The sequence below is a fragment of the Sceloporus undulatus genome, chromosome 5, assembly GCF_019175285.1.
Source record: "Sceloporus undulatus isolate JIND9_A2432 ecotype Alabama chromosome 5, SceUnd_v1.1, whole genome shotgun sequence".
Classification (NCBI taxonomy): Eukaryota; Metazoa; Chordata; class Lepidosauria; order Squamata; family Phrynosomatidae; genus Sceloporus; species Sceloporus undulatus.
This window is the reverse complement of record NC_056526.1, coordinates 110,742,929-110,761,811: the sequence shown is the minus strand read 5'-3', so window position 1 is coordinate 110,761,811 and position 18,883 is coordinate 110,742,929. Positions and strand designations below refer to the sequence as shown.

Sequence of the window (18,883 nt, the reverse complement as noted above, 5' to 3'; positions counted from 1 at the left end):
AAAAATAATGATCATAGAGGACCTACATAAATTCAACCTAAACAATGAGGAAACTGAAATAGTAAAAGAGTTCTCATAGCTTGGGTCGAACATTTGTCAGAATGGGGACTGTATTCAAGAAATAAGAAGATGACTAGGAATGGAGAGGGCAGCTAGGAAAAAATTAGAAAGGAGGTAAATGAGGAGAGGGAGGAAGAAGGAAGAAAGAGGCATGGATAACAGGTGAAAAATATATGCTTTTGAAAGATACTGTTAAAGCAAATTAATCCAAAGCAGATTGAATGCCCAGAAAGACTCCCAGCACCAACTATATGACATCACCATTGTCCAGATGTGCAGTTTAGTATGGCCTTCTTGACTGAGTCTGTTTATTTCCTATATGCCTAGCACCATAAACAATTAATATCCTAACACAGCTGCTATTCATGCTGCATTCATTCGCTTGGCTGCCAGTGTCAGCTTCTTAGCCAAAAAAACCCGGCTGCCTGGAATGTTTTCGGAGAGCCCAGAATGGGAACGATGGTGCATAGTATTTTCCTTCATGCCAGAATTCAGGCATGATTCACAGTCTCAGGATGTCAGCAAACAACAGAAAGTGACCGCAAACAGCCACTATCTCTCAGCTGTGACTAATAAATAGGATATCCTCCACAGCAAACAGCCAAGATAACAGCTTAGTGCCCATCTGGAACTACTCAGCACAGGATACACACATATATATCCTGTGAGGTGACTGTTCTTCATTAGCTTCTCTTCACTTGTCTGCCTCCCTGGTGACTGGACAAGTTTGCTATTCATCAAGTGAAATGCTTTCAGTAGAGAGCAACAGGAAGTTCACGTCTAAGATGTAGTGATGGGAAAAGTCCACTCATTAAAGCTTAGAGGGAAATAACCTCTGAATGCCTAAAACAAGTTAAAATATAAGATGGCATGTTAAACAAACAAACACAAACTGCAGAAATGGCAGTATGGTGTTTTGGTTACCCCTTTCCACTTCAAGTGGGACTGATCATGCCTAAGAGTTGTATGAACCTCCTTTGCACTTACCAGTGTGTTCAGATCTTGGGATTGCATGCTATCACACTGCATTTATTTATCATATTGTGCAAACTGTGATTGCTGCCAAAGGGGTATGGCCCGGTTAATTCAAGGTTGTAATACATGTAAGTCCTACCCACTCACTTTTTTTTGTGACAGGTAGATAGATGCTTGAATGTCTGTGTATGCAGTGGCTCACAAGTAACATTCTGTATTACAGGACCGAGAATGCCAGGCACATTCAAGCCCAGATTCACTCTTGAATCCCATTCTGAGCAGGACCTAGATATTCAGACAATGGACAAGATCTGAGTGTAACATAAGAATTCTGCATGTAGAACTTGGCTACTGCTTCTATTACTGACTGTGGGACTCACTGTTTTGGTGTAATAGCTCTTCCCCAAAGGACATTTCATTGCTGAGGTGCATGTGTATGTGTGGAATGGAGAAGCCTCTGACTACAGCCAGCTGCAGCCTGACATCTTTCTTCAAGCTGGGGTTCTCAGCATATAAATCTATTGGTCTGTGACTGGCTATGGGAACACAGTTAGATGCTTCTCATATTCTTTGGCTCTCTACCAGCAACAGAATGGCCATGGGAAAGTGGCTACCACTATGAAATGGCGAGTTGAAATATGTGTGCAGAGGGAGGGAGAGTATACGAACGTCCACAATTATTGAAAAAATACATACACAAGCGTAAGGTGGAATTGTATAAAAGTCCTAGTACCCACAAGTATTCTCTATGTATCCCAGAGGTTCCATGTACTGAAGTAGCTGCTGGCTCCTACTGTGAGCCCTGTGTTGTTGTTATGCCCATTTTTATCCCATCTTTCTCCCTATAATGGAACTCAAAGACCCCTTATAAATGATTAAAATCAGGTTTAAAACCATATAGGGACCATCATTTTTTTTATCATGAGGGGAAAAAAAGAAAGCAAGTTATTTAAAAAACAATAAAGCAATCTGTAGAGTAAAGCCATTTAAAATCCATTAAAAGACAATATTTAAGAACCTCAACTAACAGTGCACCATACCAATACAAATCCATCACAGTCAATTCCTAAAAGCCTGATACAGTGGTACCTCGGGATACGAAATACCCAGGTTACGAAATTTTCGGGATACGAAAAAATCCCATAGGAAAACATTGTTCCGGGTTACGAATGTTTTTTCGGGTTACGAAAAAACTTTTGGTGCTTTTTTCGGCTTTTTCGCACGGAATCGCGGCTTTTCCCCATTAGCGCCTATGGCAATTCGGCTTACGAAGGCTTTTCGGGTTACAAACGGTGCCACGGAACGAATTAATTTCGTAACCCGAGGCACCACTGTATAGGGCCCAAACAAACAGGCCAAAATAAAGCTGCTTTGGGTCACTTTGTAGGTATGCTGTTTAAATGATGCATGCGTCCTAAGAGGCCGGAAGCTGTGCCAAAGCCACACTCCAGTCCTAAGTATTGGAGCGCAGCTTTGGTGCAGCTTTCTGGCCTCTTAAGATACATGTGTCATTTAAACAGCAAACCTCCAAAGTGACCTGAAGCAGCTTTATTTTGGCCTGTCTGTTCGGGCCCATAGATACTCATATGGACACTGGGTGTATTCCCCCCTCTTCCTGGCTAATAGAAATTCCAGGAAGGTGATTATGAAGCAGGATTATGGTGGAGAGGTAAGGTGTCACAGAACTTCCTCCACCTGCACCATGACCTTATCAACACCCCCTCAGCTGCTTTTAGAAGGAGGCAATTGTGTCAGGAAAGTAAATCATGGATCTCCCATATAACATCTGGATGGCACTCTTACTAGCAGACTGGCTTGAGTTAACTAGCACATAGTACAGCCCTCTTTTGACCTAACACAGGGAATTAAACCATGTTTCAGCAACAAAAGTGAATGATGAGAAAGATAAACCAGAAAACAAAGACTGGCCAAGTTCCTTATTAGTTTAAAAGGTAATTGAATAGTTCTATTCCAACTGACCTGCATAAAACAAAACAAACAAAACATAGGGAGAATACCACTGTGAAGAAAATAACAGTGGGAGTAGCTCAAGAGTCTCATTACATATAGTAAAAAACACAAAACTATTGCTTCCATTGGCTCTCAACTGAGGAGGAGAGAATTCTGAAAGAGAACAAATGATGTCGATTTTTACTTTGGGCCCTATTGTAAACACCCGGACAGTACTCCTGCCAAGATTTTGCATTGTTTTGAACAGCATTGATGCTTTATCTCTGTAACAATGTCTTATTGTTACAATGGATTGATACAATCTGTGTATTTAGAAAGAATGAACAATGCCAGAGAGGCTCTTGAAAATTTACAATCCATGAATGCAGGAAAGTGGCAGAAATCACGAGAGAGGAGCAAAAGTCTGGAAAAGCATTCTGGAAAAGTTTATTTCATGACCGAGTCTTATTATTTAACATTATGGCTTTGCCTTGTCCTGTGGATTTCTGCTTGCGAAACTTCCTTTTCTCATTTTTACTGAGTTATTTCGTTCCCCAATTCTAGCTCTTAACAAAGTACATCTTCAAGTACTGTTTTGTACTGATTCCTCACCAAGACTTCTGGGCTGCTGTTTGTTTTTTTTAAATGCATTTATTACCACAGTCCTCTCTTCCTGTTTTTCTTATTATGATTTCCACTGGTTATTTTAAAAATAAGAGAGGTCACCACAGGTACTTTTGATTTTCTGAAGGAAGCAGCTTCATAAAGTTAAGCATTCTACAGACGCACATTGAGCAAAAGTGTTCTGCACAGTCCAAAATTAGATTTATGCAGAAACCATGTAACTTGCTGCTTGAAAAAAAAACTACATTTTCTTTCATCCCTAAGTTAAAAGATGTGATGTGACAACTCATAATGATCTGAGTTTTCCTGCTGCATGAGTGGCAGACGGCACAGAAAAAATGGAGCAAATTCAGAGTTTACTCATGAGGCATCATCACCTAGGATTACTATGGGAGCAAAGATGATGATGTTGCTCTTTTTGGCAGCACCTACAATGTCTCTACAACATCTCATTCTAGAAAGAATATAATTCTAGAAAAGGACACCTGTAACATGGCCAAAAATGCAGAGTGAGTCAATAGACATGAAAGCAACCAAAAGCACATTCCTTTCAGGCATGGACTCTTTGATCGATTGAGACCACTTCCTCCTTTTGGGATGCAATCATTCAGAACACTGGACCAGTTCACTTCACAGGCACAAATAAATATGCCTTGGTGGTTGCTTTGCAACTCATTTCTTCTTTATTAGTATGAAAACCTAATTGCAGATCTTTAACTAAAGCATGTTGCACTTTTTAACATCATTATGCTTGTATCTGCCTTTTTAACTGTTTTAAATTACCTTATATACTCATGTATAAGTTGACCTCATGTATAAGTCAAGGGCATGTTTTGGGGGCAAAATTATGGATTTTGATATGACCCGTGGATAAGTCGAGGGTAAAATTGATGGGTGTGTAACAAAGGATTTAAAGGATAAAGCAAAGGCAAACGGGCCAAAGAATTTACAAAATTCTAGGTGGTATTACTGTTTGTGTTCACACTACATGGATGAGAGAATAGAGGGGAGTTTGGTCAGTGCTTCCGGAACAGAATACACTCGTGCCTTTTAGCCAGGGATGGTTCCTTTTTTAAAAAACAAGAGTTAAAATACAGTACTTACCTAGACCCATGGGTATGTTGACTCAGGTTTTTGGGTCAATGTTTTGACTAAAATTTTTAGACTTATACATGAGTATATACAGTAATGTTTTTAATATAATTGTTTAATTTAAAAAAAAAACCTCTTGTGCTATCTATTGTTTTAACTATATTTTGGTTTAACTTGTACTGTGAACCACACTTGGTGTAGAAAAGTGATATATAAATTTAATTAAATAAATAAAACAGGTAGATAGTAGTGCTAAGTCTTTACTTGTACTGTTCAAACCTGTTGATCTAGGAAGTCATAATCAGCAAAATCTTTGTCAGCAGGAATTATTTGCAAGCCACAGCAATAAAACATACTATACTCTTTCTGGCACATCCAAGGGATGTATATTACTGGCATCATTCCTCATCACTGGATGCTGAATAAAGAGAATGGAACAGACAAAGATGTAACAAATCAAGTTCATCTGTGTTTTACAGTTGATGGAATGAGTTCTCTTTTCATTTTACAACAGCATGTCATGACAAATTTCAAGCTCTGAATTTTTGGTGTTTCTTCTTACTGCGCTTTGGGGGTGCTGGTGGTAAAGAACTTACAACCACAGGACAAAATATCATTTGCAAAGGGGAGCTGTACAATTCCCCATGTTACAGTGAAAGCCTGCAAAGAGGAAACAGTGACTGCTTTCTTTTACAGATCTGGTACTTTCTAAGTCCAAGTTTGAAAAGCACCCAAGTTGAAATGGCAAAATATAGACACAGTGATCTTAATTGAGAAAGAGAAATAATACACGTCTTGCATAGTGCTTAAACATGCAAGTAGCAGATTCAAAAGGACTGAGCTCCAGCTTTGACATTTAATAGTGGAAATGTATGCGCATGTGCCTTCAAGTTGCCTGTTGACTTATGGCAATCCCATGAATTTCATAGGGTTTTTAAGGCAACAGAAGTGTTTTGCCAGTTCCTTCCTCTGAAATATAACCAACAGCACCTGGTATTCATTAGTGGTCTTCCATCCAAATACTAATCAGGGCTGACCCTGTATAGCTTCCAAGGTCAGATGAGTTTTGGTGCCTTTAGGGTACAGTATTTAGGCCCTTAATGGTGGATAACCCAGCTATAAATATATGTGTACCTCTTACCACTGATTGGTTCTATAACTTATGAACTCAGAACAACCTGACAATTCAACTTGTTTTGTTTGGTACAAGCAATCAAATTCTTTATCTGGCAAGTCTATCCACGGCCATACTTTTATTCAGATGAAAGGACACAAAATCATAACATGAGGTAACATTAGTGCAGAACAGGAGATGATGGAAACAGACCTACATTTTCAAAAGCACAGCCTGTGTCTGATCAGTACAACAATTTCAAGTGCCAAAGCAGCAGATGGAATGGGCTGAACCTTCCATCCCACCAATCTTTCTTACAAGCTTTCCTCCCATACAGCTTCTTTCTCACTTGTAAAATAAGCATCAGTAGGAGAAGAAATGGCTTGGGAGGAGAGATTGCAAGGGAGGAAAGTAGCAAGCAGAGAAAGGGTTCAGAAACCTATCCCTGAACAAGGCTTACCACACTCATCCAGAGACTGGAAAATTTATTTATCAGACCATAAGTCCCACAATCCCTAGCCTGGGTTTCTGGGAACTGTAGTCCAAAACTAACATTTCCAAATTCTGCCACCAAACTCCTGCTTAGCAAAAAATATGGCTCCAAAGTCACAGGTTGCCACTATCACATTAAATTCTACCCAAGGAGGCAGATAACAACAACAACAACAAAAAACAACAGCATCAGTATGTTAAAGAAAACCAAATAAACCCAAAACCAGCAACAGCTAGCATTGCTGTTTTTATAAACGCAAGGATACTGCCCACAAGCACAGGAATTCCTGAAGGATAAACTGAGCATTTCTTAGGTTTCCCTTATCTTATTCAAACAGTCATGGGGGAGAGAAGCCAAAACAAACAAGCAAACAAAAACCAATCAGCCCCAAACCAAACCAGAAGCTGTATAGCCACTGCTGTTCTAACAAATGAGCCTTGGAACAAACACTGGCTTGTATGTGGTACCCCTGAAGGGCACAAGGGAGAGAAAGGCATCTCTGTCCACATGTGAAGGAAGGGAATTACTGTGCAGGCTCCCTGAGGATATATTTTCATCCAGGGTGAACCTTCTGCAAGGTAAAAGCAGCATGGATTTTAACACATTGCTAAGACAGAACTCAAAGATGGAATTCCATTTGTGTTCTCTAGTGGGTACTTTTCTCTCTCTCTAATCATTAGCAGATGGCTGTCCTGTACTGTGTATTTCTGTTACTGCAGGCTTTTTGTAAGGCTGTGTAACATCTTCCACACTTTGCCAGAGTTTATGCCAGAGGTGGGGTCAAAAGCAGCATCTCTCTCCATTTATTTTTACTAAAATACTTCTGTTTTCGCAAGTTAAAAAACAACAACAACCCACCAGATTCTCACAGCAAAACTTCAATATCATGGACCATTTTCGCTTTTCTAATAAAAATTGGAAACTAAATAAGAGACTCTTTATTAATAGTAAAAGATTTTTATAATAATAAACCTGTCATAAAATTTAATAGTAGAATTTCCCACATGTGAGCTTTGTTCCTGACAAGCATTTATATTATGTACAAAAATGGAAAAAGCCATTTTCTTTGCATCAGTTCTAATCATTGTCTTTCATTAGTGCCAAAATGGTAATTTTAAATAACATACTTAGGTGGGATACAGACTGTCCAAAAAGGGTGGTCTCCTGCCACCCTCGTTTGCTCCGCAAGGGAGCTGCAGTGGACAAACGGCGCAGCTCTGTCGTGGAACAAAAAGAATCTGCAAAAAGCGGGTTCTTCTTGCGGCACCTTTGTGACACCGCAATGCGCCAATGGTGCATTTGTGGAGTCACAAAGGCGCCGGGACATGTGGACGCTAGGCGTCTGTCACATCAAAATGGCGGCACCCGTGTGTACAGGGTGCCGCCATTTTGACGCCCCCGTCACATGGTAGGGGTGAGGCCGATATGGACATTACGTCCTTGGCCAACCCCTAGCACGTGACGGGGGCGCTGCAAAGGCCCATCTAAATTGTGCCAAACTGGACCCTTTTTCTACCAGGACTGGTAACGGCCCTTTGCAGAAAACAATGCAAAACACAGACTTTCAAGTTGCAATGCCAGCTAATGTCAAGTTCCTTCTCTTCTCTCTGGTGATGTTTATCAACAGAACTAACAAATGGCAGCACACCATCACCTTAGTGTGTTCCTGTCATTAGAAGTAAAGCAGAGAAACAAGCAATAAGGTAATATTAAGCATTTCTATTATTACCTGATACTTGAATACCACTATCATTTTCTCCCTTAATCTTCTCTATTCCAGGCTAAACATATATGTGCCTGTCCAAGGACTGAGGTCTGTTTTGGGTGATCCTCCTCCATGTCTACCCCAGTGAGGTCAATATACTCTGTATGTGGGCATGGGAAGAAGATCTCTCCCATTCCATATTTATGCCTTTGAGTTTCTGTATTTAAATGCAGGACATCTTACATTTATCTCTCTTCAGTCTCATCTTGCTAGCTTCAGACTACTGTTCAAGCATGTCACCACCTTCCTCTACAGCATTGGCTATCCATCCTGACATCATGCCACCAAAAATCTGATACTTGCACAATTCTGTCATATTACATTTCTGTATTGTTTTACGTACAATTTTTTATTTTTAGAGAAGGGGACTGCAGCATAGCTTCATGTGTATCCTGCCTGTATGTCTCTGCTAGCTGGTGTCTAGCCAGCTTCCAGAAGTGAGATTATTTGGGTAGATTTATCTAGAGGTCTTGTTTGGTCAGAATGTCTGGACTTTATACTTTAGGAGGTCAATGATAGTCTAAGATTTTCTTTCTCTCTTTAGATGAGCATTGAATAGCCCTGGGAAAATTATATAGGTATTTCCATCTATAGTTACACGCATCTGGTTTTGTACAATATAATATCCCTAATGGGGGATGTGCACATAAAAACATTCCATGCATCAGTTCAAGTGAGTACATCAGTGTGGATGCAAATTTGCTTCCATAACCATACATGTATCAGATGAGGAAGAACATTCCTACTTCTACGCTGATTTACCTTGATGGATCAGGAGCATGAAGGTATAATAATAATAATAATAATAATAATAATAATAATACTGTAATCTGTTTATTTATAGCCTGCTTTTCCTTGGCAGATCAAAGCAGGTTACACAGAAGTACACAAATGTACACTTTACAAACAGTAATCACATAAGCATCCAAATCTATATATAAACTATTAAAAACAATATTAAAATTACAAGATTAAAATCATACAAAAACTAGCTTAAAGTGCTGGTACAACGAGTGCAGCGGGGAGAGAGCAAATCTTAAAACTAGAACTGTAGTTCTAGTATACCTCCTGCTGCTACTTGGATAATGCTAAATTGCCTTGAGTCTCATGCTGGGAGAAAAGAGGGACATAAATACAGTAAAATAAAATAGTAACAGAAACTGTTCTTAGGTCACTACCTGAATAGGGACATGCCATTTCACTTACACATTCTATCACACATTTTATCTAGTACTGCAGGTGATGTTTGGCAAATCTTTGTTGCCAAATTTTTATTTTAATCCTATTAGGAGACAGCTGATTCCAATTTATTTTGATTATGATAAGCCCTTGCTATAAGAAGGAATAGTTAACTTGCTGTTATCTTACTTCTTCTAATGTGGTGTGTTTATTTGGAGAGTCCATATGCCCTGCTCTTCACTTAACCCCTCCTCCCCACATATAAACATGTTTGAGGGCTGTTTGCTTTGATTTGTTGATAAATCAAAATCAACAGCCTAGACTGTTTGTTCATTCTGGACATATCACAATACAACACTGGTCTTCAACAGATGGGCTGCAATCCACACCAACAATGGGAAGTGACCCATCATTGTGCTGCAAATGAGAGAGGCAAGCAAATGAGAGATTGCAGCAAATCAAGACTGTTGATAATTTTGGCTTCTTTCCTCAAGTTCCATGTTGCAGATCGCAGTTAAAAGAAATGTTAATGGCCACTGGGCTACAGTAAGAAAAGACTGCACTCCCTTGCTTAACCTAATCATTAAAATTACACATATTGTAATTAAGCATACATACTATAGAATCTGTCACCTCCCAAACTTTATAGTTGCAGCCAACACTGTCCAGTTTTGACCAGTATGCACAATGGCACCAAGTATAGTTATCCAGTAAATAATACTACAATCCACACATACACATCTTTTAAACACAAGAGCCAGTTCCTATATCAAAAGAACGTACCTGATGACAAAAGGCTTCCACTGCTGCCGCTGATAATCTTTCCTTTACTTCCCATGTTGGCTAGCTTGGATGTCTTCAGCGTTCCAGTTTCAGTCAGGTCAATTGCAATCTCACTTAGGCTTCTCGCTGCATGAATTTTGGACTGAGAGGGGAAAATGAAGAAATTTGTGCTATAATTATTATTGAAGAGGAAAGCCTGGACTGGAAACATTTCTTCCACCTGGCACCAGAACCATCAATTACCACATATTATTACCCATTTATGGCAATTTTTTAAAATAAATGATTAACCCCCAAAGGTGACAGAGCTGGCCCTGTCATTTTGCTAAATACTACAGATTATTTGCGTATCTATACTACATGTTTGTAAGAGTTTGATATCACCTAGTTTGATGGAATATTTAGAAATCTCTGCTACGCAGTTCAAGTGATCTGTATTACTACAGTACACAAACTACAGCATCTGAAGTCTCTGGCAGAGAATGCAAAGCTTTTCACCAAAGTACAAATCCTAGGATACTGGACAAAGCCATGGCAGATCAAGTGCTACAACTATATAGTAGAGTTACATCCATACAAACTCTTTGAAAAAGGCATAAAAGCAGATCTCAATTACATCTAAAGCCCCTACAAGGATTTAACAAACTGTAAATTATTCACCAGATTCTATGAAGTTTTACTTTTTCTTCTGAATCTACAGTATTAACAAGTAAAGACGCATCAAGATCTCAGGTAACAAGAACAACTTGAAAAATATTATACTTCATTGACCCATGCTTGCAAAATATGGTGTGAAACCTTCAATTGTATATTAGATGCTAATGATTCACTATTTCAAATTAAAACGCTGAGTAAGGAGCACCAGTTTGATAATACTATACTGTCTCACATAATTTTTCTTAGGGTACACTATATAATGATGGTGTTATTATGAATGTACAAAGAAACATCTTAACTGTACACTATACAGAGACATTTCTGGTGCCCATAACTTTAACACCAATGGTTTTTACATGCAATTTTATGTACTGCCCATAAATGCAAGTTATACTTTTGTGTATCTGCATGGTTCTATCTAATATCAATATATTTAAATACAAATTAGTAATGAAAAGATCCCACTGCCATTTTGCCACAATGCATTGACCCATTTGAAATGCATTGATATTATAGTTCGAATTTAGAGAAAGCCAGTTTGGAACAAATAAAGAACTGATTCAATGCTATTCATCTGATGATCAAATTACCTACAGTAGAAGTAGCAGAAATATTCATATACTGATTTCCTGGATGTTTTCCTAATCAGTGTACAAACCAGGATTGTTACAGATGCATTCAGTAAACCACTGATAATCACTTTTACTTAAACAGCTTTCCAAAGCTTACTTTAAAAAAACCTGCCAACAGTTTGATGTTCTGAATTAAGAGGTTTTTTTTTTTTGGTACGGATTGTAACCAAGAACCTACATTTAAAAACAAACACACACACACAAAAAACAAAACAAAACAAAAAAACCTTCTTCACAGAGGCTATGTTCCTTGTGACTCTCAATGGAACATCCATGCAGCATCGCAGGTACAGATCCTAGAACTTACATTCACAACTCGGCAACTGCAATTAAATGAAAATTCACACACGCTCCACCCCAGGATTGGGAAGGAGGGAAACAACCACGAATCACTGGTTGTCAAACATTTCAGTTTAGAATACCATAATCTTTCACATTTGGAAATATCTCCAACAAAAGAGCCCTTCAACTCTGAAATGCTAGAAAATGCCTGGATATGTTGCGAAACCATTCTTTAATAACCCTATGGATTTAACCTGTAGGATAACATATAATCCTTTCGTTATTCATTTCAATCTTCCTCCTTATTTCCTTTGTGTGGCATGGGTCACTCATCTGAGAAGTGCCTATTTTGGATTGAAAAAGCATAATGTTCTAGATGGGCAGAACCTGAAGCACCCACCAAGCTTAGGTTGCACAAATAACTTTTAAATATGTGAAACAAACAAATGAAACCCATTATATTACTATAATCATAACAACCCAGGAGAGGGCAACTTTGTGCTACTGTTTAGGAAAAATAGCAAGGATGAAGGCCTCCTCTTTGTTCTTTTTAGACCTCCTCTTAGCTTCTGATGAGACGATAGGTTTGAGGCAGTTTGGAACTGCACTATTACAACATTTATGGGTTTCTGACTCCTTAAAGGACTTATGAGCATAATTCCCTTTTATCAGAGGAGCAACAGGCATGAGAGCAAAATCTGTTTCCTGCCTAAGTGCTACATCATCTACAGACAAATACTCTGCAGTGTAAGAAGGAAGTATCTATCCTGGATTTCTGCAGGATAATGTCTTACCCTCTGTCTTCATCCTGCTCATCATAATGGAAGGTGTTTTGCTATTGCTTTAGAGTAAGGAAAAGCCACACCAACACAAATTTGTTTTATTGAAGGAGACAGGAAGGATTCAGAAAACTGTACAGAATTTGAGTTGATAGCTATACTACAAGTACTGCATTTTTAAGTATTTGCAAGACTGTCCTTAACTATTATTTTATTTCCCAGGCATTCTGGCAAATGCGAACACAAGAATGAGTAGGGTGCCCCCCATGTATGGTACTTTCCCAACTCTACTTGTCTACTACAGTAGCTAGTACATAGTAAAAAGATATCACTAAAACTATGTTTGTTATTCAATGTATGTTCAGTAGTAACCTGTAACCAAACTTGATTTCCTGATATGAAAATCTCTATGACATATATTATGCATGTTGCTGTCCTCATACATTATTACATTTTTAGCCATATAACAACTTCGTAGGTGTATGTCTGAAACATTAAGAACAAAGTAGCCCCAGGAGGCACAAAGTTGTGAAACTAGAATACTCTTTCCTTTTCTTGTACCGACAGGAAAATAACTGAATGCTTTAGCTATGTGTGTAATAATGAGGCCAGCATGCAACTTCAGCATAATCTCCCAGAAAATTTAAAGATCCTCTCTGAATTACAGCTCTAGCTGTTGATTAAAAATATCATTCTGTTTAATGAATGCAAATTCAGTATTAGTAAAATGAGAAATAACTCACATGCTTCCCTGATGCATGATTTTCGCATATGTCAAAGGAAGCACATGTTTTATAGTGACTTCACTGGGCATGCAAATAAAGTCATGCAGCCTAGATCATACGTGCAGCTCTCATGTTCCCTCTGCTGCTAACATGATCACAGGATGGTGTAAAAAGAGCATAATCCATTCACCGATGCTGTAGTTTTTTGGGGGAAATAAGGGAGACCAGAGAGCATCCCTGCACCTGGTGAATCTATTAAGGAATGTTCACTGTCCTCAAGGCAATACAAGCTACCTCTTAAAAACAGAGCCATCTTGGGAAATGCCCCACAGAAAAGAAAACAGATGTACAGACCTGGCGGTTTCCAGGACTACTGAGGCAAAAATTTCCAATTCTTAAATAAGCTCAACAGCTCACCTAGCTGCAATTATACACTACATTCTAGATGAATTGAAACACTAAAGAGGTAGTGCCAAAATTTCAAGTAAAATCATCAATCCTAACAGCTGAGTAAAGTCAGAAAGGTACTGTTCTAGACATTTCCTTTAGTCACTGAGCCTAATGGCAATGGAGTGGGAGGGAGGTGTAACCTGTTACCTTAAAACTATAATAGTTGACTTCTAAGGTAACTATAAGAGGCAATGATAATTATTCAGCTTCTATATCATCCTCAGGAGAACACTGTTCTCAACTGTACCTAGAAGAAAATGTCAAGCTCCTTAATGTTCACCTTTCCTTTCCTTTTTCCTTTCCTTTATCCCTTCCTTCCTTCCTTCCTGGTTCATAAAGAGGGCTAACCAGCATTTTAACTTCTAGTTCCCCACATCAAATGGTTAGGACCCTTTGTAACCAGATCTTGTCTGAATAATAAGTTCCATGCATGACAGAATAGCAGTTACACAGAGAGAGGAAATAAATTTCTTCTCTTTGTTGACTGAATCTTTGACTTCTGGAACTAATGAAATCACTGCATGTATCTAAGAAAGAATATGGCCCTTCAAATATACCGCCTTATCTAGTGTCAGGATGCTTGTTTTATCAGAAAGAGCTCTGTGAATGGCTTGTGCTAATAACATAGTTGTCACAGTCAGTACTTGCTCCACTTAATGTCCCCCTAGTCTAACATTTTATGATCTCATTCCTAACAACATACACTGCACATAAACCTGAAAATGATGAATTTGGTGATGATTGCTATAATCCACACAAACTCATGCTATAACACATTTATTAATCTTTAAAGAGCTACAGGACTCTTTGTTTACTCTGTATTGTTTCTAAATCTCTAAATCAGTTTTGTAGGACAATAAAGGGCTGATGCTATCAGGCAACAGTGAACTGTTTTCCAACTCCACTATTAAAATAAGTGATACTGCAAGATACTTAAACTCGGCTTCAATAAAGTGTTGGAATAAACAAAGGCCATTAGTTAAGCCCCACTATTCTGTGAAAGAATATCCAGCCAAAAATATGAGTTTGGAATCCTGGTGAGAGAAGAGTTAATACTCATAAACTGTTTGTAGTCTTAACATCTGATGCTAAATAATAAAATTTGTGAATCCTCATCCACTTAGAACATTTTAGTTCCCCATAATTACATTTTGCTGCAGAATTAATGGAGAGCTAGTCCTACAGGTACTGTCACCTCAGTACTTTTAAACAATGCACTCAAGTTTCAGCCACTTGCTACGAACATTGTTTTTTCCCCCATGGACAAAACCTGTCTTAATAAATATATTGCATTTTACCACTGAAGTATCATTTTGTTTCATTTGGGACAAAATTATGTTGCATGCCATTTTGTGATTGAAACAGGTAAGCTGGTCAGAAGGCTTGGGTCAAAAAGCTTGCATGAGCAGCTTCAAAATGGTGAACACCAAGGATAGGTAAATGCACTGATGAACAGCTGTCTGAATTAATCTGGACAGGCAGTCTCATGCTTTGCTATAGCGTGGCGATTGGATCATATTTTGAAAGTAGATGAAATGAGATGGGAAATAATATTTTCACTGACTTAGAAGTGGCAGAAGATCTGCTCAGCAAATATATATTGGCATTATTTGAACAGAATAAGCTTTATCTCCCCCTCCCCTCCATTATTTCTGGAGCAGAACAGTGGATGGGAAACCCAGCAGAATTGTACCATATGTGGGAGATTTGCTTGCAAGAACCACTGCAGCATTCAAGTGAGATGCTGTGGTTGTCTGGATAGCAGCTGATGCAAACAATGATCCTTCTTTAGTGGATTATTTTACCAACAAGGACTATTTTGTTAATAGACCTTGATGCTTTTATTTGAAATGTATCAATGCATTTAAGCAACACCCTAAGTACCTAGATGTATCCATTATAAAGCAGAATTTCATTAAAAATAAACAGTCCAGGGATAATATTCTAATTTATTTATTTCTGAATAAATACATGTTTCTAAAGTCTATGATCAGAAATTTTGTAAGAGAAGAATTTCACAAGAGAAAGTTTGTAAATTTCCATGTGATACCTGAGTCTGGGAGCAACTTAGATAAAGATCTAAGGCAAAGAGTTCAGACTGCTTAGAAATCTCTAATATACATATCCAATAGAAAGGGAACTTGAAGAAAATTTTGCTATAAGGCTCAGCATCAATGAATGCTATTTTCTTGATCAGCTCTATTAACTGCCAAGTGAAGAAATTATTAAATGTCCTTAAAATGTCTGTCTGGACCAAAGCAAAACTCCATCAAAGCCAAATATAGAACCACATCCTGTAAAAACAGATTTCCCAAACATTCTTCATCACTATATGGGCCCAAAGAAAAAAAAGGAGAAGGCATATCACACAAACATTGTTCCACATGACTCAGAGGAGTCCGTGAAGGGTAAAGTGACCCAGTTCTTCTCCCACATCCAGCTATCTGCTAATACACTCAATTTAAAAATTGCAAATGTTATGGCACTGAGGTTATAGGACGAGGAGATGGCTTGTAAATGGGTGTGTAGGGTCGTTCTCTCCCCCCCCCCCCCCCGCATCTGCCGTCTAGGATTCTCACCTTGCTTTGCTTTCTGTCCAAGTAGAATTGATGTTGGCTAATGGCCATAGCCCAGATGGACTTTATCAAGGCAGGACAGGCATACCACGTGTGCACAGCAATGCCACTATGTCCAAACGTCCTTCTTGTCACAGATGCCCTAGAAGAGCCGGAAGAAAAGAAACAATTAGCTTGCAATGTGGCAAACAAGGAGCTCTTTCTCCCTACTATTTACTTTAAAATTTTGCAGAAAACATGATAAAAGAAAAAGAAGAAGCTTTGGTGACCTGTTTATGGATGAGTATTGAACCAAGCTACTAACTGTGAAATTGAAATAAGACACCTCAGTTTTAAAAAGCATTATTGCTCACTGGGCAAAACCTTAATGCAAACAGTAAGGTATTAACAGTGCAGTGCTAAGCATGTTTATTAACAGTATTAACAGTGCAGTGCTAAGCATAAATAGGGTGGGGGATTGCTAAGAGTTAGGGTACACCAAGAAACCTTGTAGTTCTTCATGAATCTGTGCAAAAAAATTTCAAAACTCCTTTCTCCAAAATGCCCTTTGGGAAGTATGGAGATAATTTCATCACGTTCTGGGGATGGCCTGAGCCATATGAGAATCAGGAGATGCCTTTTCCCCCCCACAACAGCAAGCGACCTAAAGTCATCTTCCAACTGAGTTCCTGTTTTTTAAAAGAAAGCCCTCTCATTGGCCTAAAATGGCTCAGCCCCTACCCAAAAAAGGGGGTGCACATTGGCACAATCTTTAAATGTGGTTTGTTTTTTGTTTTTTAAATGACCGTGAGGGCCACAAAACTGCTCTGGTGCTGCATGGGCCACATTTCTTTACCCGTGACTCAAGACATACATCCCACTGTGTTCAATGGAATTATTTGGGAAAGGCTAATCCAAATATTTTGTTCAAGTCACAGCAGGAAAGGGTCCGTATTTCCTAAGGCCACCTTTTGGCATGAGGAAGAAAATTATAAAATAATTTGCTACCTTTTCATGGCACCAAAAAAAAATCTGCTACTTCTAGTGACTGACTCATTTTACCTGATATCTGTTGGCCATGAGCAAATGTAGGAATTCACTGCATTCAGTAAGGGACAGATGAGAAAAGATAGGGCTGGAAAGTGCTCAATGAAGAGGCACTACCAGTTGGTATAAAAAATACTGAGGCAGAAGAAACAATCTGCTTGTGTGCCTTTAAGTCATTTCTGATTCATGATGATTCTAAGGTGACACTATCACAGGGGTTTCTTGGCAGCATTTGTTCAGAGGGAGTTTGCCACTACTTTCTCTGAGGCTAAGAGAGTGTGACTTGCCCAAGGTCACCCAGTAGGTTTCCATGGCTGAATGAGGATTCAAACCCTGGTCTCCCAGGTCATAATTGAATGCTCAAATCACTACACCATGTTGGCACTATAAACCAATAACTTCATTTTTTAAAGGTAGATTTCTGTGTTCCAAAGAAAAAGAGTTTTGAATTGTATCATAGCAAAGTACAATTTATCTCAAATTACTTTGTCTCCAATTGAGGGAAGTTTCAGGAATCAATGAGGGGAAAAAGTCAGGTGGCTAAATGAAGCTTTAACCAAAACAATAATGAGAGGAAGGGAGGGGGATTTTTGAAAATATATACCCAGCAATAAAAATGCAACTCAACAGTCATGATTTTATAACGGTGTGACAATTGTTGCATGTAGAATGGCTTAAGTACAGTATTTCTTCCTACTTCCTCTATCCTAAGTGCATGACGTCAAATATGAGCATTAAACAACTTGGAATTTAAGACTTTCCTAACAAAATTGTATATTAAGATGCATAACATGTTCATTTAAAAAAAAAACTCTGAAAGGTAAAGTAGAGGTTACAGGAAGGGTGTATAAGACAGGAAAGTGGAAGAACCAGACAGTGTGAAAAGTGGGATCCAGGAGCCAGACATATTGGCAAGAAAAACTGAATAATATTCCTGTTAGTAACTGCCAAGGCACACTGTTCTCTCCTCATACCAAATACAGCACTGCAAACTTGTTCCCTCCCTCACTGAGAAAGATGGATGGCATAGGAGTATTTGCTGCAGTATGTATGAAAGGCTATAGGACTTTGACTGCACCCCATAGCTCTTAATACTTGTGAGACCCTCTGTGCTAATTATGTCAGTGTAGCACTTTTGCCTGCCAACGTCAGTAATATCAGTGCTCCAAGTCATGCAGGTGTGGTGTCCACATATATATGCAAAGGATCAAAACTTTTGCAAGTTAGCAGCATGACTTGCAATATAAAGATGCATCATAGTATAACTGTAGAGGAAAAGTTTGTCTATCAACAGCTATGATAGCTAACTGGCATTGCCAGTTTGGTTGTTTACCAAATGTTGAGACCAACAACAGGAAGCCATGTCCTGCTGCTTCTGAACTTCCTGTGGCATTTGGCTGACTGTTCAGGGGGGGGGGGGAGAGATTGGAACACAATGCTAGACTTTCACTGGCTGAACATTGGAATCCCACGGATTCAAGGAACAATATTCCATTCCTGCTGCAGCACCCTGTGATCCCTCCTGACCCCAAGCCCTGCTCCAGAGATCTGAGAAACCCTCTGAAGCTAGTTTTCAGGCATTTCTTAAGGCTGTAGAGAGGAGGGGGAAAGATTCTGACATTCGAGTATACTGCTGCTCCATGATGACACTGAATTCATGTTCCAGGGCTGAACTAGGCAGGTCTGTGACACAAAAATGCAAAACTTAATGCAGTTATACA

At 38.8% G+C, this 18,883-nt stretch overlaps 1 protein-coding gene across 9 annotated transcripts in view; it reads right to left on the bottom strand.

Moving 5' to 3' along the window:
• FRMD4A (FERM domain containing 4A) overlaps positions 1-18,883 on the bottom strand; it is a 490,170-nt gene that overhangs the window by 31,365 nt on the left and 439,922 nt on the right. For all 9 annotated transcript variants that reach the window (XM_042468233.1, XM_042468234.1, XM_042468232.1 and 6 more), the window contains 2 exons: positions 16,140-16,278; positions 10,036-10,177 (listed from right to left, as the gene is read on the bottom strand). In XM_042468233.1, the coding sequence (XP_042324167.1) occupies positions 10,036-10,177; positions 16,140-16,278 (281 nt within the window). The remainder of the gene's footprint in view (positions 1-10,035; positions 10,178-16,139; positions 16,279-18,883) is intronic.